The 25,042-nt window shown below is 38.3% G+C and overlaps 1 protein-coding gene across 1 annotated transcript; it reads right to left on the bottom strand.

Annotated features, from left to right (window-relative positions):
- Window positions 1–1,866: 1,866 nt before the first annotated feature.
- On the bottom strand, window positions 1,867–24,843 carry TRIM23 (tripartite motif containing 23). Its single transcript, XM_040090280.2, has 11 exons — window positions 24,754–24,843; window positions 23,922–24,084; window positions 15,976–16,097; window positions 14,834–15,112; window positions 14,043–14,225; window positions 13,303–13,518; window positions 12,092–12,226; window positions 7,057–7,186; window positions 6,829–6,939; window positions 5,272–5,396; window positions 1,867–4,929 (listed from the first exon to the last, which is right to left on the bottom strand). The coding sequence occupies exons 1-11, from the start codon at window positions 24,841–24,843 to the stop codon at window positions 4,750–4,752; spliced, it is 1,734 nt and encodes a 577-aa protein (XP_039946214.1). The 3' UTR covers window positions 1,867–4,749.
- Between the last annotated feature and the right edge of the window lie 199 nt (window positions 24,844–25,042).

Below are 25,042 nucleotides of genomic sequence, written 5' to 3'. Positions count from 1 at the left end.
CCAGGTCCTTTCCAGCCACTCTGCCCCAGCCTGTGGAGCTGCCTGGGGCTGCTGTGACCCAAGGGCAGGACCCGGCCCTGGGCCTTGTTGAACCTCACACCATCGGCCTCAGCCCGTGATCCAGCCTGTGCAGATCCCTGTGCAGAGCCTTCCTGCCCTCCAGCAGATCAGCACTCCCACCCAGACTGGTGTCAGGCATGGACTGAAAGGTGCACCAGATCATCAGTGAAGGTATCACCCAGTGCCGGTTCCAGTACTGAGCTCTGGGTAGGTAACACCACCTGTGGGTAACTCCCTTCCTCACCACTCCGGGGGCGCGGCCATCCAGACACATCCATCCAAGCCACAAGCAGCCAGTTTCTCCAGGGGAATGCAATGGGAGACAGCGTCAAAGGCTTTAGTAAAGTTCAAGCAGACAACATCCACAGGCTTTTCTCATCACTGTGTGTGTCACGCTGCCATAGAAAGATCAGGTTTGTCAAGCAGGAGCTGCACTTCACAAAATGTGTGCTGGCTGGGCCCCCAAACCCTGACTGTTCTGTACATGATGGCACCCAGAATGAGCTGCTGCGGGATCTTCTCTGGCACCACAGGCAGGCTGACCTGTAGCTCCCTGGATCCACCTTCTGACCCTTCTTGTAGATAGCTGTTACCGTTGCCAGCTTGCAGTCACCTCCCCCATCAGCCAGGACTGTTGGTAAATTACTTGAAGTGTCTTCTCGGTGTCTTAAAATGATTTAAACCTCTTCCAACCAGTTCCATCTGTAACCTTGGTGGATCCCATCTGGTCCCACAGACTTGCAGTTAAGTGGTCTAGAGTGTTCTAACCATTTCTCCCTCAATTACGAAGGCTTAATTTTGCTTCTCATCCCTGTCTTCCACTTCAGGGGACTGGATATACTCTGAGGGCAACTGGTCTTACTGTTAAAAACTGAGACAAAGGCATTAACTTCAGCTTTCTCTTTATCTTTTGTCACTGTTTTCCTCTGCATACAATAAAGGATGGAAATTCTCATTGGCCCTCATTTTTTGTTGTCTTTTTCACCAGTATTCAATTCAAGTTCTAGCTGGGCCTTGGCCCTTCTGATTTTCTCCCTGCATTAACCTCCTTGCATAGCATCCTTGTAGTCCTGCTGAGTTGCCTGCCCTTTCTTCCAGAGGTTATCAAATCTCGCCCCACGTTCCAACCAGAGCTCTTTGTTGAGCCAGGCTCTCCTTTCCCCCCGTCTCATCTTTCAGTACCTGGGGAGACCCAGCTCTTGCACCTCCAGCTAGGATTTCCTTCTGCCTTTCTGGACTCTGCTGCCTTTAAGGACTACCACCTACAGGACTCTCTCAACCAGTTTCCTAAACAGGCCCTAGTCTGCCCTCTGAAAGTCCAAGGTGGCAGAGCTGCTGACACCTCTCCTTACTTCCCCAAGAAACAAGACCTCCTTTTATGATCACTTTGCCCAAGACAGCCTCCACACATCACATCCCTCACCCATCTTTCTCTGTTCACAAACAGCAGGTTCACAATGAAAGCTCAGACAAAGGTTCTCAAGCTGTTGTGAATCTGGTTTGATAGGGTCTTGTTACTGTGCTGCTTAGTTAAATCTATTCTATAAACAGTAACACTGATCACAGCTGTTTATGTTCACACCACTGCACTCATAAAAGACTTGGGAGTTTACAGTTCTGCTAACTTCATTTATGAATTGAGATATGATGCATAACCAAATTCATTCCCTCAAAAGTTGCTGCTACCACCACGAAGTTAATCTTTAGTGAGACACAGGATCAGTAAGAATAATTCTACAGAAGTTAAACGTAGCACAACTATTGTGAGATGACCTTAAAACAAAACAAAACGCCAAGTTTATTAAAATTAGTTCCCAAGGTTTTACGTAATTTTATTGAAAAGAAATTATTTTCTGGGTAATTCAAATTGCAGCAGCTCATGAATTTTTTCTGCTAAGAGCCCTTTCTTTAAAGGAATCTTTACATAACATTCACATCTACTCAACACTCTCAGAACCAGACCCTCATAGTCTACAATAATTTTGAAGACAGAATACAGAAACAGTAATAAAACATGACTGTTCAGTTAGCCTAGACATACTACTTTTGAGATGAAGTTCTTTAAAGAAAGCCACAACACAGTCACTGGATGTTGCATTTACTCAATTTCAAAATTACATCAAAATTCTTTGAAAAGTTAATTCAGTCTTTCCAAACAGTTAGCAATGCTTTAGTGAGGTCTAGTTGAAGAAATATTCCAATTATATATTCCATAAGTCAGTACACTAAAAACTAAAGTTCAGTAAAACAGATGAAACAAGCTTAAATTTGTAACTGAAGCAGTTTATATTAATGTGTAATACAGTAAACCTCTTAGTGTACTCTACACTGAAGAGTTCACAGACATACGCAACACTTTCACATTTACGTCAAGTCATCTTAAATAAATTCAATTTAAAAACACTTTCATGGTAGCATTCCATGTGTCACAAGCAATCACTTGTACTCAAAAATATGCATGAGTGAGAATTTTTCCTTTGCCCTCAAATTTAATGTTACATAAAGTATAAACTAGTCACCTTGAACATTTTGAAGTAGAACTACACTGAGCCAATGTGTAACTGAAGCCTAAGCCAGCTAAAATAAAACTAAATCAGGATTCTAAAGAAATCTAAAGAATGCAAGTCTTCTGTTAAAAATACTGCAGGAAAAGGTATCTACCATACTTTGCAGAACTTGTTCTTATGTCGAAGAGCTGTGAACAGTCAGCCATAACCAGGTCAGGGGTTTCTCTGCAGCACAGGCTAAGCAGATGCCCAAGTCACAGCCACCATATATTGTGCAAGAAGTTACAGGCTGGGAAGGATGAACAATTTTAAGTTCGGTATGTACAAAACCCCCACCTTTCACTCCATTATAAAAAAATATCCAAATTTTACCAGGTTGTCTAAAGAAAGAGTAAATACTCAGTCTCAGTACCTGTACATGTGTAGGCACTGAGGACCACTTCACAAACATTAAACTACTTTAAAGCTTAGTGTTCCTTCAGGTATTATTCAAGTCATTAGACTTGCTGAATCTGAAGCTGCATTTAACATAATTAACCTGAAAATTAAGTAACAATACTACAAGTGTCATAATAAGGAAGTAATTACATTAACTGCTTCCTGTAGAAGAAAAGTGCAAATGTACTAAATTATTTGTTTATACATTCTTGGCTTTACCTAAGGTTTGTAGTAGGAATACAACATAAAATTCCTAATAATACAATGAAAACAAACCCACAGATAATGGGATACACTTTCTGCGCTAGGTGAGGTTCAGAGCTCTCACAGGTAAACACTTTTCAGCATGGCAAAAATATCTCCATGTCTGTGAAACAACACTGTTCACTTGCACTATCTGGTTCTGATTCATTCACCTCTACTCCAGTAAGGAAAGTGATGATACAGTTTTGATCTACTGCTCACAGTCATTGTAGCTCCTCTACCAACATGAAGACAGTCCATGGCATGGCTTCTTCAGCTGGCAGCGGCCATGGACTTAGAGAGAAGGGAAGAAGAATCTGGTGTGCATACCAGACAGATAAAATTGTTCGCAGAGCTGCATGTCCAGCAGAAAAAGAGATATCATTAAGTCATTGCAACCTTCTCTAAATTTAAACAGCACTACACCCATATTTCATGGGTGTGTGAATGAGTAATCTTCAAAAATAGAGGTATTGGTGACAGTTCCATGTAGAAGATACAGTAAAAACTGGAAATCTAATTATGGAAGGTTTATATCACATTTTACCATCTACCCTTCTGAAGACTTATAATTAGCGTTCAATGGTTTTACATTGTGTTATTTAAGATTTTAAGGCCACTACCTTAATCTGGAATCATGACTTCTACATAAAAGCACATAGCTGGACTGACATTATACCACACTACTTCTTTAAGAAGCTTTAAATTCTTCTTGAGGAGTAAACTTAATCTCTAAAGGTAGATTATGTCCCCAAGTATGCAAAATCCACTTTCACCTCAGTATCACTATAGTATGTCGATAAATAATTCAGCATGAAAAACCCAACTAACCCCTGCCCCCAAGATATAAAACAAGTTGCTAAACAATGCCACAGCCCCTTTGCTCTGCAACACTTTTCTCCATTCTGAGTTTTCTTTGTGCAGTTATGTTGCCTTCCTGTAACAAACAAGGAGGTTAATAAATAATATGGGAAGCATTTTCTTTACATGGTGTAGCTGCATGTAAGTTTCAATGCCACCTTTTTATTTATGGATTCTTTCAATATTAAAGAGTAGCACCATTTATTTCTAACTAATAGAGCTGGCTATTCTAATAAACTTGAGATGGATTTTGGAATAGTTTCATGGGGAACTATTACTGAACTACTCAGAATTTTTGTAACACAAAAGAACTATTGTAACCTCATTATAATTATTACATGAAATACAATGCACTTTTTACCAGGGAAAAATTTAAATTGTAACAATAGCATGACTAGGAATTTCAAGGCATCCTTGTAACACTCTTCCATTCTCACAAAATGTAAATGCATCAACTTTCAAAATCACTATAATGACACAAGTTTACTGAACCAATTATCCAATCTAGGACAAAGGTTTTTTGTAACCACCAACTTAAATCAAGTCCCCTCTTCAGAGAGCAGACCTGATGACAACACCCTGAATTGTGCAAACAAAACCAAACCATAAACTACAACATTAAATTGCAGCTGATGTGAAGTTAAGCCACATCCAGGACACCAGCAGCCACTAGCTGCCTTGAAAGCCAGTCCAATCCTTCATAAAGTCCTGTACCGCTTCGGGCATCACAACCTTGAATATACCAGCTACGGCCACAGCAGAGTTTGTGGAGACTCAAAAGTTCTGTGATTTCTTCCACTGGAAGAGCACCTGCCACATCCTGCAAGAGAATCAGATACAAAGACTCAATTATTCTTCTGTATTATGTCTGAAGCCATTTTATTAGCTAAGACTGAAGCCACAGATCACCTAACAGCTCTTAGAACACAAAATCAAACAGTTAAGCATTTACTACTTGTTACTGTAACTGCCCCCCACCCAGGTTGTTCAATCTACTAAGCACGCTTAGCCACCAACATTTACTTGACCAGATTAAACGTAAGGAAAACATCTACATTTTATGCTTTCCACATTAGCACTCCCTACCCACAGCAGAGGGTTCAGGAGGTTGGAATTTGAGAGACAAGCAGAGGAAGAGAGAGCAAAATCAAATCATAAGTACCTGTTTATTAGCAAAGATCAAGAGCAAGGCATCCCGCAATTCCTTCTCTGTTAATAATTTTGCAAGTTCACCGTATGCTTCACTGACCCTGTCTCTGTGACTGCTATCAACAACAAATACCACCGCTATGAAAGAAGAAGAGAAATTCTTTACACACTTTCAAATATAAACTGCAAAATTAGCTTTCAACTTACACCATTCCTTTTCTTCTAGAAGCTTTCTTTGTGAAGTTTCTCAGCAGTATACAACTTCAATTTTAAATCCAGGACAACTGAGAAATTCCTTACATACTTGTGTATTTTAAGCAGAAGTCTAGAATTCATCCTAAAACAGGGGAAAAAATCTCTAATTTTTTTCCTAGTCTAATATAAAGGCCATGATATTTTAACTACTTAGGTCTAAAACCAGATTTACTATGCGTGGATTAAGTATCTCAGTTTAAACCATTTCTTGATCCATTTATACTCCATTAACTCCCATATGGCTGTTTCAGTTTCCCTTAATGGGCTGTAATATTCACAGGTTCAGCCAAATCAGCACAGCTTGCTTCAACTACAGACTACACAATCCAGAGAAGATGGCCAAGGACCCAACATAGCAACATTAGATTTTACTGCTCACTAGAGAGTAACTAAGATGCCAGAAAGACCAGAGAGTCAAGGGGGCAGAGCTAGAGGACAGAATTTAAAATCAAGGGGTTTGTGATGAAAAAAAAACCCAACTCCAAAACTATAAATAACCTACTGCAGTTATGTACCAGGGTAACTGCTCAGCATTCTCTCCAACATGCAGTTCCAAAGCAGGCATGATTCCATGCTACCTCACACAGTATGTTTTAAGAGAGCAAAAGAAATCCCGAAATGCAATTTTTAAAGGTTTGAAAAGATGAGTAATTTAAAATGTTAAAGTTTGCACCTAATGCTGAAATAAGGCACAAAGTGGAGCACATGAGCTGGTGTTTGTAATCCCTAAGTATTTTAGGTAATTGTGAATGAATAAATCAAGAGGAACTGCTTTCTGAACTGGAAAAAAAACATGGAGGATTTACAAAAGGATAACGTGAATTTTTAAGTTGGCACTATATAGATCAGTGTTTTCAGGTTCAATAATCTGGTCTATAATCAGATACTACACTACAATAGCAAGTCAGAAGTTAGAGAACTTGGGAGAATATTTTAAGTCGCTATCTAAAGGCTCCTAAAAGCTGAGCATTTCCAAGTGCTATTTATATTTCATACCTGGCAAGTACTGCTTCTCACTATGCAGACTTTGGGACTCTGTACCTTGTCTGATGTCAGCTAGAACCAATTTAACAGAGGTTCTAATTTTGTTTGGCTCCATGAACTGTCTGATGGATTTATGGAGAATGCACCTTTATCATGCAGTAGACACTTCGACCAACTGGATTAAAATTTATTAGCTCATGAATCTAACAGCTGTACTTTGCATTAGATGAACAACTTTCTACTGTCACAAATTATTTCTATTAATAATATTTCTGGCTTTGAAACACAAGCTAGAAGACAAAATGCATTTTAAGAGCTGTATCAGTATTACCTTGCGTATTGAGATAATAATGTTTCCACAAAGGCCTCAATTTGTGCTTTCCTCCTACATCCCAAATAGTAAACTTTAAATTCTTGTATTCTACTGTTTCAACGTTAAAACCTGGAATAAAAATATTTAAGTTTTACAGTCCTGCTCTGTATGAACACAAAATAACCAAAATCAGCGGATAAATCAAACATTCAGAAAAGTCATTACATTTAAATTGTAGCTACTAACCTATTGTTGGAATTGGCTGCATGAATTCATCTTGCTTTAATTTAAACAAAATAGTTGTTTTGCCAGCTCCATCTAATCCTAAAGTAACAACCCGAATTTCCATTTTTGGTCCAATATGCACCCTGTTGTCCTGGAAGAAACAGCATACATAAAACAACAGCAAAATTTGGAAATTCAATCTAGAAAACCTTTATGTTTAAAACATGTATTTTGTCACATTTCTAAAATTATTACATGGATGGTTTCCAAAAGTACACGGCACAATCATTAATCACTTCCAGCAATAATAGAAACAAAAAAATCCACTAATCTCTAGTGAACCTGTATCTTCCACCTGACCTGACTTCTACCTAACCTACATGTCATTCAGAAAGTCAGACAGTTTCAGGACAGTACTTCTGTATTTGATAAAATTTCAAATTCTTTCATCATTCTTGGCTGAGACCATGTGAGGAATTGTTTGTAGCAATTAATTAAAGTTCTCTGACCAGAAAACCTTTTTTTCCCCACTTTATTAGTGCCTCCACCTAGAAAACTACTTCCTTGCTGGAGATTCCATCGCTTTACCTCGTCCCCCTAAGCCTCTTCCGATCCTTTGCAACAGCAACATTATTAGCACTAAGCAGTAATCTGAAATAGTAGAAAAAAGTAAAAGAAACACCCAAAGTATTCCTTGGAAACAAGATATGAGAATCTACTTCCCTGTTTGTAGTTTACACCTAACTATTGTTAAGTACTGAAGCAGATGACGCTGACAACGTGATCAAAAGGCAAAGCATAAGATCAGCACGTATTCTTGAAACATATTTTAAGTACTTCTATCTTGCTGAAACACCAGTTTCACCAGAACTAAGTGGCAGTATATTTGTTTTCTTGTGAAACAGCAGACAGCACTGTGCCTGCTCCACATAGCCTCTCATTTCTTGCTACAGAAGAAATACTACTGAGTGCAAATGCACTGCAATGTCTCCTGGTAAAAGACCAACATGTTGCCTGTGTGACAGGATATATAAACACCTACATCACTTGATGAGAGATATCAAATTATTTATCTTTCTATACACACAAAGATTCACACACAGGATCCATTATATATCTGGATATATTGTCATCAAGACAAGCAACTGGATTCTCCCTTCTGTCATGGGAGAAGTAGCCTACTTTCAGAATAATCAATACAATTCAAAGATCTTATGCTATCACAATCCTGGAAGAAAGTAAAAATATCTTGAGAAACTGCCTCCTAAAAAAAAAAAAAAAATTATTTATATATATATATATATATATATATATATATATATATATAAGAAATATATATTTTTTATATATATATATATTAAAAAAAAATATATATATATAAAATTATGCAACTACATTTTTACAGTGTAAAAGTCAGCAGCATCATGACTGGAAGTGTAGAAGCCAGATCAAAGGTTCCTCTCATCAAATTTGTGTCTGAAACTATGCAAAGCTGGACATGAAAGTAAGAAATAGGGAAAGCACATAATGGTAATTCTCCTAAATAATTTCCCTGTGCTTAATAGCTTGCAGCTTGTCGATTTCCTGAGCCAACAGTGCAGTTTCTTCAGCTAGCATATCTGAATGTATTATTCACCTATGAAATTGTCTGCTTGCTGCTTGAAACCTCTGCTTGCTGCTTGAAACCTAAATGGGCCCAGATGGTCCTTATCATAGAAATCCACAGACTACCTATTCAGTATGAAATAAATGACTTTATTTGAATCTGTGAAATGAACTTGTATAAGCTCAGCAGCTTCAGTATTATTATCATACAAGGCAGATGCTCCAAAACCAAAAGACTGTTTGAGATTTGGAAAATAAAATACTGAGACTTAACTGCTTTTTAATAAATTTCATCTAAGTTCCAGATATTTGGAGTCAGAGCTGAAATTCAGTGACAAAACTGCAACACAACACAATTACCAGAATGGGTTATCTCATTCTGGAAAAGAACTGGTGGGCAGATATTTGACAAGCACATCAACAGCAAAGGTGCACAGAAGGAGGAAACACACAAGTATGCAGAAGGCCCTGAACAATCTAAAAAATGCCGCATCTCCAGCAGTCTTTTCACACTCAAACTTCAATTCTGACTTTAACCAAAATTTCTGTCAATGAATCTCCCCAAGTCTCTGCACCTGAAAGGAAGATGGAAAAGCAGCAACTCTGGATAGAGCTGCTCAGTTTACAGGTTTCTTGCAGGAGACCGCACCCTGGCTATGGGCAGAGCTTGCTGACAGTGAGCCAGTCTGGCAATCCTCTCACAGCTCCACCAGAAGCACTGGGCACCTCAACAGCTCCCATGGCTGGAGGGCAGAGGCAGTACAACTTAAATCATCAGGGAAATGAAGGAGATGAGTGGCGCTGTCATATTTAGCCATCCTGTTGCAGTTTGCCTTCTCTAAGGTTTAGAATGAAAACATGCCGTTCTTAGTATGTTTGTATGTTTGATTCCTTCCTTAGAAGGAATCAAAATGCGTGATAGATGCCAAATTTCCACTTTTTGCACAAGTAGTTATGTCACTTCAAATAAACATTGCAAGAGAAGTTGCTATTCAGAAAACAATGTGAAGCATCTGCAATATGAGTCAGTAATAATGGACTATTCATGATCACAGCTAGAAACTGACATGAAAACAGTCCCCTCTTATCAATTATATCAGTACCTTTAACTAAAATGTTGCTTAAAAAAATTATGAACAAAACCCCTTTGTGTCTGTATTTCTGGCAGCTACATAACTTGATAGCATACTTAAAACCAGGTAACCTTAGACTTCTGTTTAAGTAAAAATTGTTTTCTTAAATCTCAGTGCAGAAAGTGCAGAAAAAATACATAACTATGATCTTCACTTTTTTTATCCTTGACCTCTCAAGAAATTTGATGAGACAAAAGCTCTCTGTACAGGTTTACTTAATGTGCTTTCCCTCTGATAAAATACTGCCTTCTCAGGCAGTTATGGTGTTGGTAAGGGTTAGCAGCTGCCCACAGTTAGTTTAACATCATAATGAGAATTTATCTGTCAATTTCAGGTACTGTTTCCTCTCTCTGCAGCATGCAAATACAACATATTTATGATGACCAAATGCTTTTCTTGTATATAACATTCTATAGCCACTGCACTCATTTGACAGAACACAATCTTCAAATACGGATCATGCTCCTGTGTGAGGAGCCACTTCCTTGCCACTAAGCTAAGTACCTGAAGACATCCAACCAGAATTCTCAAAATTCTCCCTTCAGAATTTTGTATGCAGCATTTCCCTAGTTGGTTTAGGAAGAGAAAATGGCACTATGCCTGGCTTTTTTTGTGCCATCAGTGAAACAAAAATATACAGGTAAGATTTACCCACTTTCAAGAATGAAAAGGACCTCTCCCTCTCCTCCTTTAACCTCCAAAACTTTCATTGGATATTAAATGTTCCTCTGATCTGGTACTGTCTGAAATGCTTTTTCCATTTTATAATGGAGGCAGCCTGCAGCATACAGCAGCTCCTGAGAGAGACGTTTCCAGTAATGATTAGTTTTTTATCTGAATATTCTATTTCTGCCTGATGTCTGTTGCCACGTCCAGATCTTTCATGTACAACAAGCCTCACTGCAAGTCACAACAGCAGCTATCTGCATAACAGAATCTAAAAACACATTGTCGAGAAAGAGAACACTAAACTTTATCGGATGTGAGGAAACAAAGAGACTGATGGAATTACTTTCACCTTTTTTTTTCATGGCCGCTGCCTTGAAATTTTTTTTTGTGAAAAATTACACTTGCTTTAGCACTTTTGAAATTCAGAAATTAACCTTCGGAAGACTTCCTAAAAATACAAATTGTTACAAGAGAAAATCATGTCTTCCCTCCTGTAACGCTTTAGCTGGCCCCTATCATCTCTTTCCAAATGCTCAGAAATTCACAATTAAAATTTTCCAAGTCAGATAAATAGCTCCAAACCCCAAAACCAGACATTCAAAATGCCCCTCTGACTCAGCAACTCTTCATCTGTGATATGTGATTACTACTTCATTCATGGAGTAATAAGCGTTTGCAGAAGAGGTTTCCTTGGCCCTACCAGCTCTGGTCTCCGCTGAACAGGAAAGAGACAGGCAGAAGGGAAAACGTTGCATTAACATGGAAATTCAAATATACTGAGGTTACAAAAGCAATTATTTTGAAGATATTTCATTTCTCAAGTCAGCAAGAACTGACGTAGACCGCTTCCCTATGGAAGTATTCATTTCCTTACAGTAAATGCTTCCACAGTTACAGTTAAATTCCCATTTTGGTCTCAGCAACAATAGATCCTCTTCCTCTTTCACTGATTCAGAACCCAAAAAACCCCCATACATCAAAGTATTTCTTGTTCCTTGAGTATCAAACTTATTTACTATCCTATGAGGAAAGTATCATAAATAATAAATACCATATAAATACACCAAATAGAAGTACCATTATCAAACTTTGAGTAATTTCACCCCCATCAAAGAAAGTGGTACTGAAATTGTACTGAAGCAATAAAACACAAAACTACTTAGAAGATGAACCATGTCTAAACTAAGCTACCAGTGAATACAAAGCAACTGTAAAACAAATGCTGTTTAATGAACTGAAATACATTTTTTTAACATTATAAACTGAAAGTTATAATAGCAGTATTGCATTTAAAATAGGTGAGCAATTTTCAGGAAATAATCAGATACGTTTCCAAAGAAAGGTGTTTCTAGAACTCACAAATGCTATCCAATTTAAAAGAAAACAGCTAATGTTCAAACGAAGTTAGTGATATGGTCAACTTCAAAAGAACGTCTCTCACCCTAATTACAGCAGCAGTCTGGTTTGTTGCTCAAATACCAGATTGCACCCATCAGGTGATAAGACACTGTGGCTCTAATTGATACTGAATTGCCTCAACTTGTAAGAAATATATCATCATAATGTAAATATATTATTCCTGCTTTATTTTACATTTGATTTGGGACTTCATTAAGTGGATAACTGTACTTCCATGAGATTAAGAATACCTTTGTAAAAGTGACAGGTATGCTAGCATCCAGCTGTACATGATCTGCAAGTTCTGTAAACTGCTGCTGCTGTTTCTGTAATGTCTCTAGCAATCTTGTAATTTCCTGTTTGGCCAACACTACTCTGCAGTCATCCTAAACAGACAAAGAAAACAAAAGCATGCTTTTCCTTTAGTAATTTACTTAAAAATACCACAAATACAATATAAATACAATTGCTAGAAACAAGGCATTTGAATAGAAATACTCTACTTCAAGAAATTAACATTTATAAAATAGATTTATTTAAAATTGCAATACAAATATAAATAACTTAACAGGTCTCCTTAACACTAATAGGTACTAAATAGTTCCACAGGTTAAAAAAACCCTACAAACTTTCTTTATGAGTCACCTAGGAGTAATATAAATTATAATAAACAATAGTAACATTGTAACATATAAAGTTTATATTTTTCATATATCATTCAAACAGACGGAATAGACCAACTATTTTGCAGCATATAGTAATACGCTTAAGAGGAAAACATTAGTATCCACCCATTCATGATCAGAACATTTGTACAGTTAAACCCGACTATGCAACCAAACAAAAACTCTAAACAAATCTGGAAAAAAGAAGTACAAATAATACATTCATTAAGTAGCTTCTCACACTCAATTTACTATTTGCTACACATACCATTTATTTTTTCCTATGATTAAACTGAATGAAAAAGCGATCAATCAGAAACTCTCACACAGTAATTTTGTTCATACATTTAAGATGCTGAATTACCCATGTTACAAGTGCTACTGAAAGCTATTTAATCCTAAAACATATTTTCCTACCAGCCATCTATGACAACTAGCTTCAAACATCTAAACTTGTAATTGCAACTGTAAAATCCTTCCAATAAATCCTGTAGGTTTGTCGGTTTTTTTTTTGCTTCAGTCTTGTCTTGCCTTCCCACTAACCTTACAAATATCAGAAAGTAGTCCAGAGAAGTCATGCCACAGGGTATCCAGCAAATGGAGGACTCTACGCTTTTGTACCCATCATCTTTGCCTAACACTTCCTTGCAATGAATACTTAAATCCCACATTATATCATGATTGTTTTAATCTCATAAGAAAATAATGCAGACTACAATCTAATATTTTTTCTAGTCTAAAATTAATTTGTAGTTTCTTGTATTTTGCCATATGCTACAGCTTACTTGCCAACCTACCTGTTGCAAAGTCTTTTCACAGTGAAGGCAAGCTGTTGAAACTTGTGACAAGAGAATAGTCATGTCTTCTTGCTGTTGCCTAAGCCAAATCAACTTCTCTCTCACATGAGCATCAACAACACTAAGAGCCATTTCTTCTTGACGACAAAGGGTTTCATGAAGATCAGAAAAATAGGCTCGGACACATGAGCGAGCATTCTCTGCAGTTCCTGGTACCTAGAGTGTTGCAGCAAGGAGATCCAAGAGATTAAGGACACCAGTTGATTCCAGAAGCAAATTTTATGTTTTATTCCAGATTCTAATTTAGTTTCACATCTGCTTAACCTACATGACAGTTCAAGTCCCAGACAGAGCTGGTAAGACCTTCTGTATAATACCAAAACACTTCTAGAAGCTATTCCTATAATCAAGTAACTCATTTGGATGTATAGATACCTTACTAAAAATGACCAGGGAAAACAGTATTACACCACCTGAGAACATACACAGTCTGTACACTAACATTATACAAGTTTTCCAACTGCCTTCACATTTTCATGTAACCTAAAAACATTGCAACACACAAATTCCCATCTCTCTGCTGACCAAAGCCTCAATACTGACCTAGTAGATAAAAGACCTTAAAGACTAGCCCTATAAAACCTATGCATAGTTTTCAAAGATAGTCCTTATCCTGGTTATTACAGAAAAGCCAATAATCTGTGCATGTGGGGGAAGTAAAAATTTTAAAAAAAGCATACATGTTCAGTATGGGCTATTCCAACTCCATCTTCAACTATTTGTTCTCCTCCTTCTATGTGCTGAACAATTCCAACTAATTTTCTGGAATAATCTGAGATTTCTTCTGTGAAAGTTCTTATACAGTGAGCCATGTCTAAAATGGATGCACGAATCTGGTTCGCTTCTGGTTCCAAGACAGAATGCTATTAATTAAAAGCAACATATTAAACATCAATCATAATAATCTTCCTTAATAATCTTTTCTATTTTACTACATAGTTAATATACATGTGCAAGTATATGGGCATATATTTACACATACATAGTAAAGCCAAGTAAGAACTTAAAACCATCCTGCAATTTAAAAATACAGTCAGGAATTACAGATTATGCTGAAACTCAGACATCTAGCAATTACACAAGTAAACAAAAACTTGGCTGTTTATTATAATTTATTATTAAAAAATGATAGTTACATTGCACCAGTGATGTAATGTGTATGTAGTGTCGGCATTATTAAAACACCTTTTAAAACTGGGGGCCCAATGTTATCAAAAGTTCAGAAAAGCAGCAGATAAAGGGACTGTCCTTCTTCATATATATATATATATACACATGCTAGGAACTCATTGAGTTCTTATAACTTTTTTTCTTTATTTTATCACAGCAACTATCTGGTATGAAGGGAAAATTAAAGAATGGGATGAACACATCAAGAATCTATCCTCCTTTCTTGACAACCTTTTGTACTTGGATAAATAATCATGCAAGCCACCCCATGGCATGACTGGAAATCAATTACTAGCAGTACCTTATGACCTTGATGCTTCCCATATTCTTTGCAGACACAACACATGAGAGGACTCGCCTGACAACCCTCTTCTAAACAAACAAACTCAATGGCATGCACTTGGTGTTGGGAGCACATCGTCTTCTCGTGAGGCTTATCAGCAAGAGGTACACGCCTGTGCTTCGCTAGAGTCTTAGTAGAATGAGTAAGCTGGGAACAGTCTGCACACAGGTGAGTGGCACAAACAGTGCAATACACGGATGCAACATGGGCTTCATCTTCATCGCAACGAATGATACTCTAACAGCAAAAACAGGCAAAACTGAAGTGGTTAACACTTAACCCCAATAACGGAGGAAAAATCGGTAGAGTTGTCAACAATATAAACTTACTTTTAAAGTTATACACTAATAAATATTTGGACAACTTTGAAACTTGATTACAAGTTTGCAATAAACCTTTTGAAAACAAAGGTTTAAAGTGTTCGGTGATTTTATAAATCCAAGCTTCAGTGCAAGTTGCAATAGTTTGGAGGAGAAAAATCTGGCACTAGGAACTTCCTCCAAAGCAGTTATTACAGAACAGAGCATTAGTTACAGAAAAACAAAATACCAACAGTCAAATAAGCACTTAGGAAAGTTATCTACATCTAGAATGGTACTACAAGATATTTTGTACACCAGCTGTTAATATTGAAATGATAAAAGCAGCTAGTTTTGGTAATGAAGTACTACATGACATAATAACATGACTATAAAAGGCAACTATTAACAAAAATAGCTGAAGTCTTTAGGAAGAATTCCTAAGGAGTTTTCTTAGAAAACTGTACTTATATGACTAAAACTAAAATATCAAAATGAGTAACCTTTTCTAAAAATCCTAAGGGCATAAAAAAAGGGGGGAAACAGTACACATGTTTATTAATACCAGTTTATTTTCTGATTTAGTCAAGTATAAATTAGCATTTAATTATGAACAATTAATTGAAGCATTAATACTAGATACTGGAAGAAAAGAACAGTATTTAAAATTAAGTTCAATTTAAATTAAAAGAACAGAAATTAAATTTGGCAAATAAATGGTTTTCAATCTTTTTCCAATTTAGAGATAATTTCTAGGAAATGCAACTTTTTGGGTTTTGTTTTTTGTTAAAAACTCAGTACCTCTCCAGACAGACCAATGCCTTCTTCAGCTGTACCATACTGCCCAGCAGGTCCATTCTGCAACCGTTCCAAGAGTTCCAACAAAGCAAAGTTCTTTTTCAATCCCCAGACACCAGAATCTCCTATTTTTGACAAAGAGTTAAACAAAGGGGAGGAGAGGAAGAAAAATCTCAAGCTCATGTAATTTTGAGAGATTTCCGCAAACTACAGTTGAGATTCAGACAAATATTAAGAGCACATCAACTACATTAATATTAATAAAGTGAGCTACAACTAGCGTTTTTTCTGCAAGCGCACTTCATCTTCTTCCTTCCTTCAGTCAATGAGCTATTTAACAGTCAGGCAGATATTCCTTACTTAAAAGATGCCAAGATTATTAAAAATTTAGAAAAACTTAGTAAAAATATTTGTAAAATAATCTGCAATAGCTAACAACTAAAGAACACAAGGAACACACAAACACTGTGTGTCATAAAAATTATTCTTTTCAGAGGTATAGTGAACATTTCTACTGTACTAATGGAAGCCATCAAGAATTCCCTACCGAGAAACCTTATTCCCTATATAACAAGATGCAACACCAATTGCAGATCTCATGCCAGCAAAATCTAAGAGTTAAAACAATATTCAGAAAGAAAACCCAAGGTACTACACTATTTGATAAAATGGAAGATGATGCAAACTCCCTAGAGTAATGCAGAAATCCATGTCCACTCCTGTATGACACTGATTTTGTACAAGTTAACATGAAGCAATGAGCTGAAAAGCAAAATCAGAACAGCATCCCAATAACTGCTGCTGAATGGTAACTGTATAGGCCACAGAGCATATGATAAATCTTAGTGGTTGCTTCTTCAAGGAATTGCCATCCCTTGACTTTTTTCCAGTGCATCTGTCATAAATCTAATGACATTTTTCTCTGTTGCAAGGAAAAGGTGGCTCAAGAGACCAAGCATCATCTTTGAGCACTGGATCACTACTTTTTAACCATAACAGAATCACAAAACCGCTGCGGTTGCGAGGGTCCTCTTCATCAGTTTGCCAAGATCACCTAGAGCAGGCTCCCCAGGACCACACCCAGGCATCTTCTGAAGATCTTCAAGGAGGGAGATGCTATCACTTCTCTTGGCAACCTGTGGCAGAGCCTGGTTACTCCTACAGTCAAAATACTTTCCTTATATGCAGACAAAACTTCCACATTTAGTTTGTATACGTGACACGCCAGCTATCTCCATGAACTCATGGGAACAGTATTCCCCAATGTTTTCCCAGAGAGCTCAGACTACATGAATTGTCCATTTATTCCATGTTGCTTCCTAGCTCCTGAATTACGCTGCCCTGTGGCAGTCTGGTAGGAGTTATGTGCCCTTCATCCTTCTGGAATTCAGCACCATCTCACTGATTTTTTACAGACATTAAATTTTACTTCTTCCATACAGAGATTTACCAAAATTCCATAGATTTTGATTTACGCTTAGAGTGAAAGGACGGCTCTAAATGATCAGACAGACAACAACTACACAGTTATGAGAAATATCTCGTTGGTAACCCCACTGGATACCTCATTGCTTTACGTAGCTTCCAGTTTAACTTCATGGAACCTTCTTCCCTAGTCCATCTTCCTCACAGTTTAAACTATAGACCGTAATACTCTATTTTGAATTTGGCCACTGTGAATTTATGTGCCTGATGGCATATAAATGGATGATACTGTTTTCCTATAGCTGTAAATAGGAGGATTTTTAACTATTTTATCCTCCAACACTCTCAATGGGTATGCAAGAACACTGATAACCTGTTTAAAAAAATATGCTTACCAGTAAAGACCATGAATTTGTTGCTTCCAGAAATGGCCCTATGAAAGCACTGGTTAGTAATTTTGAGGTGAGATATAAGGTGCTCTAAAAAGTCAGTCCTTCTAAAGTCAGTGATCTCTGCAGTTATCAGTTCCATGGTGGAAGCCTTCTCTGCTACAGAGAGGCACTGCATTCCCAACACCCAATCTAAGTTCAGTGGACTCCACAAAATAAGCTGCAAACAAAAAAACAAACAATTTTGACTTTTATTTATCACATCTTGAAGGAGTTTACAAAAGGTATGTTTTGTCCCTCCAAAACTACAGTAAGCCTGAGCAAAGTCATCTGCTTTGATATATTCTGACCTCAGAGTTTAGTAATTTTTTAGCTTGAGCACTCCTAGCAAGATCAGTTTTTTCCATAACACCAAACAAGGAAGAGTCACCTCTTACTACAAGCTGAAGAAATACAGAGCACTATGTCCACTTTTAGAATTTAATTTACATCAAAACAGTTTGAAAACAGGGTGTGGATTTGCTAAATATATATCAAGACAGACTAACTCTGAGAAAACAAAGCACTGAAAAGTGGGTACGTGGTTCCCTTTTAACTGTGTTTAGAACTTTGCCACAGCAAACTAACTGTGCACAACCTTCAGCTTGTACAGCATACAAAATAGTCACATTAACAACACACCAACATAATGACTGCTGATACTAACACGGACCTTCTATTTTCAGATTAGCCACTAATCCAGGTAGCCATTAATAGCCCAGTATAAATGGATGTGCATGTAGCAAAAGGATAAACCTACTTAAGTAAAAGATTATAGCTCCTAGTCTTTAAGCAAACATTGTCTTAGCCTTTAGCCAAACACTGGGTAAGGCTGAGAGAGGAACAGACCATTCAATTGTTACAGAATTTATTACAAAAGTCTTTTATTTTACAAGTTTTAATGTTTATTAAAAAAACCTCAGACACTAAGATGTACTCTTCTCAGTTTACAACATTGTATGTGATTTTAATCACGTTAGCTCTGTTCCATGTCCAACAGTGAAGAAAAAGTCAAAACAGAACTAATTTACTGAATTGTACCAAGAAGATCAGCAAAGATAAGTCCATAGCTATTCTGCATTTCTTTTTTGGTTCATAACTCTTAAGACTTCATGAAAAACAAAGATACACGGGTCTTACATTCTTTTTATTATGTATCATGAGACTTGATAATACAAGTACTAGCAATTGTCTAACATGCCCAACTTGGTCACAGCTAAAAAACAAGCGAAGCTCACATGCTAACTTTCAATCTAGTAAAAGAGAATTTTTAACCAGCAAGCATCCTATAAAACATAGAATTGCAGAATAATCTTCAGCTGGAAGTGACCCATAAGGATCACTGAGTCCAGCTCCTGGCCCTGCACAGCCCATTCCCAATGGCCACACTGCCTGAGAGCATCCTCCAAATGCTTCTTGAACCCTGGTAGATTCGATGCTGCGACTGCTTTCCTGGGGAGCCACTGGACCACTTCTGGTGCCCCACCACTCTCTGGGTGAAGAACCTTTTCCTAATACCCAAACTAAACCTCGCAACACAACTTCAGGCCATTCCCTTGGGCCCTGTCACTGCTCACCAGAGATAACAGATCAGTGCCTGTCCCTCCCCTTCCCCCCATGAGGAAGTTGCAGACAGCAGTGAGCTTTCCCTCAGCCTCCTCCAGGCTGAACAGACCAAGTGACCTCAGCCACTCCTCACACGCTTCCCCTCAAGGCCCTTCAGTGTCTTCATGCCCTCCACTGGACACTCTCCAGAACTGTCCTTCTTACACTGTGGCACCCAGAACTGTCCCAGCACTCGAGGTGAGGCTGCCCCAGTGCAGAGCAGAGCAGGACAATCCCCTCCCTTGCCTGCTGGAGATGCTGTCCCTGATGCCCCCAGGACACACTTGGCCCTCCTGGCTGCCAGGGCACTGCTGGCTCAACTTGCCATCAGCCAGGACCCCCAGGTCCTTCCATGGCACTGCTCTCCAGCCTCTCATTCCCCAGTCTGTCTGTACATCCAGGGTTGTCCCACCCCAGGTGCAGGACCCGGCACTTTCCCGTACTCTTGAACTTCACATGGTTGGTGACTGCCTAGCCCTCTCTGCAGGGCCTCTGGGCCTCGAGAGAGTCAATAGCTTCTTCCAGTTTTGTATCATCTGTGAATTTCATATTCCCTCCCAGTCCTGCAGCCAACCATTTATGAAGATGTTGAAGAGCACGGGGCCAAGGATGGAGCCCATGCAACCCCTCTAGTGACAGATCCCCACTCTGATGTCACCCCATTCACTGTAACCCTTTGTGCCTGACCCTCGAGCCAGCTGCTCTCCCATCACATGATGTGTTTATCCAGCTGAGTGCAGGATAAACATTTTGTCCAGCAGGACACTGTGAGAGACAGTATTGAAAGCTTTATTGAAATCCAAAAAGATCATATCAGGCTTCACCTGCTCAGCTAGGTGGATTACCTTGTCATAAGCATGCATTCTCATAAAAACACATGTCTCATTTCACTGGTATCTCTCATAAAGTTTATATATTTGCAAAAATGGGACTTTGCTTTTACTACTACTACTACTTTATTTTTACTCTAAATCTACCTATAAAATTTTAAGGTACTTTACCTACACTTTTTCAACATAACTGACCAAATGCTTATTTTATATTTAAAAATCATTAAAAGATGAGTTGTGTAAATACATCCATCTACTCTCTCGGACTTTACCTCAAATTCTGCTTTGATCAAAAATGTAGGAGTCTAGTGATCTCATCCTTGTGCCTACAAAGAATGTTTGTGCCCATTACAAAAATCATTACACATTGTGACTGTCATCTCAAAAGAAGAATAAGACATGAATAGCAGGAAATGTGTCAGCCAGGAATGAAATAGTGACAGAGTAAAGATATTAAGACTGATTCCAGCAAACAATACAAATGTCAATTTCAAAAGCATGAAGCTTGACTGCAAAAGTATTATAAATAATGAAAGGGATAAAGGAACAACTTTTGTCTAAATGTCTAAACAGATTTGAGAGAACGTTTAACTTGCACAGTATTTTTAAATTTCAGCTTGGCACTCAAAAACTAGCAAGAGCATGTATAAATGTAAGCAACACCAATCAGATGAATTCCATGAAGGATGCCATCACCTGCATATCTCTGTGAACAAGTTTTAATGATGGAAAATAAGTTCAGCTCTGCAGTAATGGTAGATAGAGAGAAACTCCAAAGCTGTAACATAAGCACATTTTTCCTAGAAATCCTCTGGTCTGTGTATTAATTAAAAAAAACAACCCAGAGCCCAACAGAAACAATAACAACAGTAATTCAACAAAGAAAGAGAGAAAGCAGTTTGCAATAAATTATTTGCCTTTTTCCCCAAATCAACATACTTTAAGGAAAATCTATGAGAGAAGCCTCTTTTTCTACAGATACCAATTATTGCAATCCCCCCCATATAAACTGTGTGAATCAACAATTTCCAATATACACGATTTCAAAATTTTGAAAATCAAACAAACTTTTCCACTGCACCTTTTTGATTAAAAAACGTTAATCCAATTGAAGACAACAGTTTATGGACCTTCAGCATATATATATCATTTAAAATTTTCCATTACAAGATTAATCACAGGCAACTTCAATAAAGAACTCTTTAAAAACCCAACAAAAATCAATGTTTTGTCTATTCTGCAATGTAGAACAGTTTGGTCACACTTTAGTCCTATTTGTTCATTACATGTTTTCTCTTGTAACAGGATTCTATGAACTATTAGAAAATTTTGCTAAGCATGTAAACAACGTTTTAATTTTCAGTTGCAGAACACGTATTTCCAAAAACCCAGATTCATAAAGTACTCCTAACCCTGCCTTCACATACAGCTATATATGGAAAGAAGAGACAGCCCTGTACATTTAAATCAAGAGTCCACTTCCAAAAAACTGCAGCTGTATCTACGCATATACAGATCCCTCAGTATTTCGTTCAAAATGTTCCAAAGATTACTTATGAAAACTCGGATGAATATAGTATTAAGTGCTTTAGTAATAAGAACAAAGGAAAAAAAGGAACCATAGATTACTTTAGGCCAACCAATAGTCTCCACAAAATCCAGAGTTACTCAATAGGAAACTGTTCAGCAGAGGTAGCTTTATGTCCTAATTTTACAGCTTTTCTTTCAATAGAATCTTCTCTTGGCAGTGGTCTTACAATCAAGATTTAGATACTAAACAGCTCTCTGAGACTAGAGAACATTATTTCATTAAATTCATTAAATGGTAGAATGAATAGGATGAACATGCACTTTCTCATATCCTCAAACGGAGGGGAGGGAAATATGAAAAGTTCCCCTGTGCCCCTCCGTGCTCCCAAGCTCTAGAACAAAACAGAAAAGTGCAGTAAATTTAACCAACAGCAGCAACTACTAGGTGATTAGAGCAAGGTAGCAAACATACATGTCTCAAAGAGGGGCTGTGACGAGCTGCACTCCACAAAACATCCTGGTTTTATATCCTGGAATCAGTAATATGTCTCAAGGCTGTTGGAAAGACTTAAAAGTGCCTATAACCTCCCGCTGCCTCAGATCACCAGGTAGAACTTTTATTCACAGAAGTATTTTTATTTTTAAGCTATTTCACTAAGATTTTTCTACCCATTACTTTTGTGAGCAACTGTTGATCACAGATCACAGTACGTTCTTCTTCTTTCTAGTGTTAGGCAGCAGGATGCAACTCTATTATCCTTGATAAATAAGGATGCTGAAGCTTTTCATCCTTGTTCCTAACTGTAGGGGACTTGGAGGTTTAATAACATTTCACTTCATCAAAAGATTCTCAGAAATATATGAAAAAAGAAATCTGTAAATGCTTTTGTAAAGCTTCCTTTACATCAAACATGAAACATACTGAAAAAATATGATAGGATCCTTTCAGATGCCTGGGGAAAATTACATAATAAAAATTAATAAGCAACAAGCTCCCCTCCCCGTCACAATAAAAAATACCCCAAAACACTGGTCTTGAACAAAAATGTTTCATAACAACAGGACTGAGTGTTGTGCCCTAACATTCTCTCTCTAAAAGCTTAAGAAATTTTGCTTAAAAGTTTAAGAAATCTTGTGCAGCTGTACAGCCACAGGTAAGAAGTCTAACAAACCACTACTCTTTTAACCACTCTGCTAGACTGGCAATCATTCATGATTCTCATACTTTACCATCTTCCTCCGCCCAGAAGACAAACCCCTCTTTCATACGAGACTGATTATTTCTTTTCCTGATTTCTATCTTCACAAAAACATCCTGCAGAGTGCCTTAATATTCCTAGCAGATTCTCAAATGGCAAAGTCAAGTGAATTTGATACTTAAACATTTCTTTCATGGTTTACCAGATTAGAGACGTCCTTTTCTAAAGGTTCTCCTTTCAAAAGGTTTATTTTTCCTCCAGTGCTATTCAAAACTGCTGGAGCCAGTTCTATTAAAAAGTTCTTTTTGTTACAGCTTCCTCTGATAACTTGTCTTCTCTATAACCCCTTGTTGACTAGGTAATTCTTATTCTGAAGAAATTATATGTCATCTTTTGCCTAAAATAAACTTCCACTGTTACAAAAATGCTTTATCTTATCTTTCAAATACCATGGGCAGACATTCTTAGAGGAGGGGAATTCCTGTTAATAGCCTGCCACTACTAATTATTGCATGCATAGAAGTCACTAACATTGTAAAAACCAGGTTTGTTATCACTGATCCTTCCCTCTAGATCACTTCATCATGAATTCAGACAAATCTGTTTGTCAAAAAAGTTACCTATTCAATTGCATGGGTTGTGTTTAGGACAATAGGAAACTAATACTCATTCAGGAACCCTTACACAGAAACATTTAAATAGAGTAATTTAATGTTTTTGAATAGAGGCATACAAGAAGATGGCCAGGTATAAAGCACGCAAGCACAGATTCAAGAACATAAAGGAAAAATCTTTATTTTCTTTTCCTTACTGCACATTCATTACTTGGAAATATTATCACGAAGTGGAGCACTAAGAATCTATATCAACCATTATCTGCTAGATATCCTTGACTGACAGGATTCAAGAACGTCAAACTTCTATTTTCTTACCTAGTTCAGTCACTTGTCGATCAAAAGGACAACGAACTGCTCTGCCGTGAAGGGGAAGTCGGGTAAGACAGTCATGGCAGACAGTATGACCACACAGAAGCAGCCGGGGAACTTTGTCCCCTTGCAAAGAAAAAACATCTTCACAGACCCCACACTCAAGAACCTGTGAGTTAAAAAAGACCATATTTGGTTATCAGCTAATCAAAAGCAAAACTTCACACAGCAAGTTATATGACTGCTTATTCTACAGATGTTCACGCAATCACAGCACATAAGCTGAATCATTAATTTCGCTTTATGCATGCAACTAACAATAACACTATGTATTTTGTTAAAATACATAAATAAATAATTAGACGCAAACAGAAAATTTTAACTCCTCAGCATCCTGCCTGACCACTAGTTCCTAGCCACTTCATTTAACACACTGCCACAGGACAAGCCCACTGGTCAAGAGGCACAACCAGCAGAAAAACATCCTCGCAGGAAAAGGAAAAGGCCAGCAAGACCCTGCCAGAGCTGTGTGTTGGCCGGTGGAGCTTCCCCTCGCAGCTGATGCTCATAAAAGAGGTCAGTCATACCGAGTGAGCCACTCAGCAAGCTACAAACGCAGCACCGACCTAGTGCGAGCAAACAGCTGCGGGCCGGAACATCTCAAGCTATAAACGAAAAGCAAAACTGATGGTCATATAGAAAGAAAAAAAACCAAACAAATCCAACCCATAAGCTCGGCACCGCAGGGGACACATCCTGTACCACAGGCCCCCCGCACCCCGTTCTCGTCCGGCACCGCCCGCCTCGCCACAGGAGCTGGGCCGAGCCGCCGCCTCACCTTCACCGCAGCGCCCGCCGGGCCGCGACCCCCACCGCCAGGCCCGCGGCCGCCCTCCGGCCCGGCCTTGTTTACCGCCAGGGCCGCCATCTCGGGGAGGGCGGAGCTGAGCAGCCCCGCAGGAAGGAGCGGGGAGCCTCCGCCGCCTCAGGCACCACCCCGACGGGCGCAGGCACCGCCCTGCAGAAGTGCAAAACTACAGAACTGCAGAACTACGACTCCCACCGTGCCCCACAGAGACCCGGGCAGGTGGAGGAGGCGGTGCCGCGCCCGGGCCGCCCGCGGAGCC

The sequence above is a fragment of the Hirundo rustica genome, chromosome Z, assembly GCF_015227805.2.
Source record: "Hirundo rustica isolate bHirRus1 chromosome Z, bHirRus1.pri.v3, whole genome shotgun sequence".
Lineage (NCBI taxonomy): Eukaryota > Metazoa > Chordata > Aves > Passeriformes > Hirundinidae > Hirundo > Hirundo rustica.
Note: the sequence above shows the minus strand (reverse complement) of the source record. Positions and strands in the feature narration are given on the sequence as shown.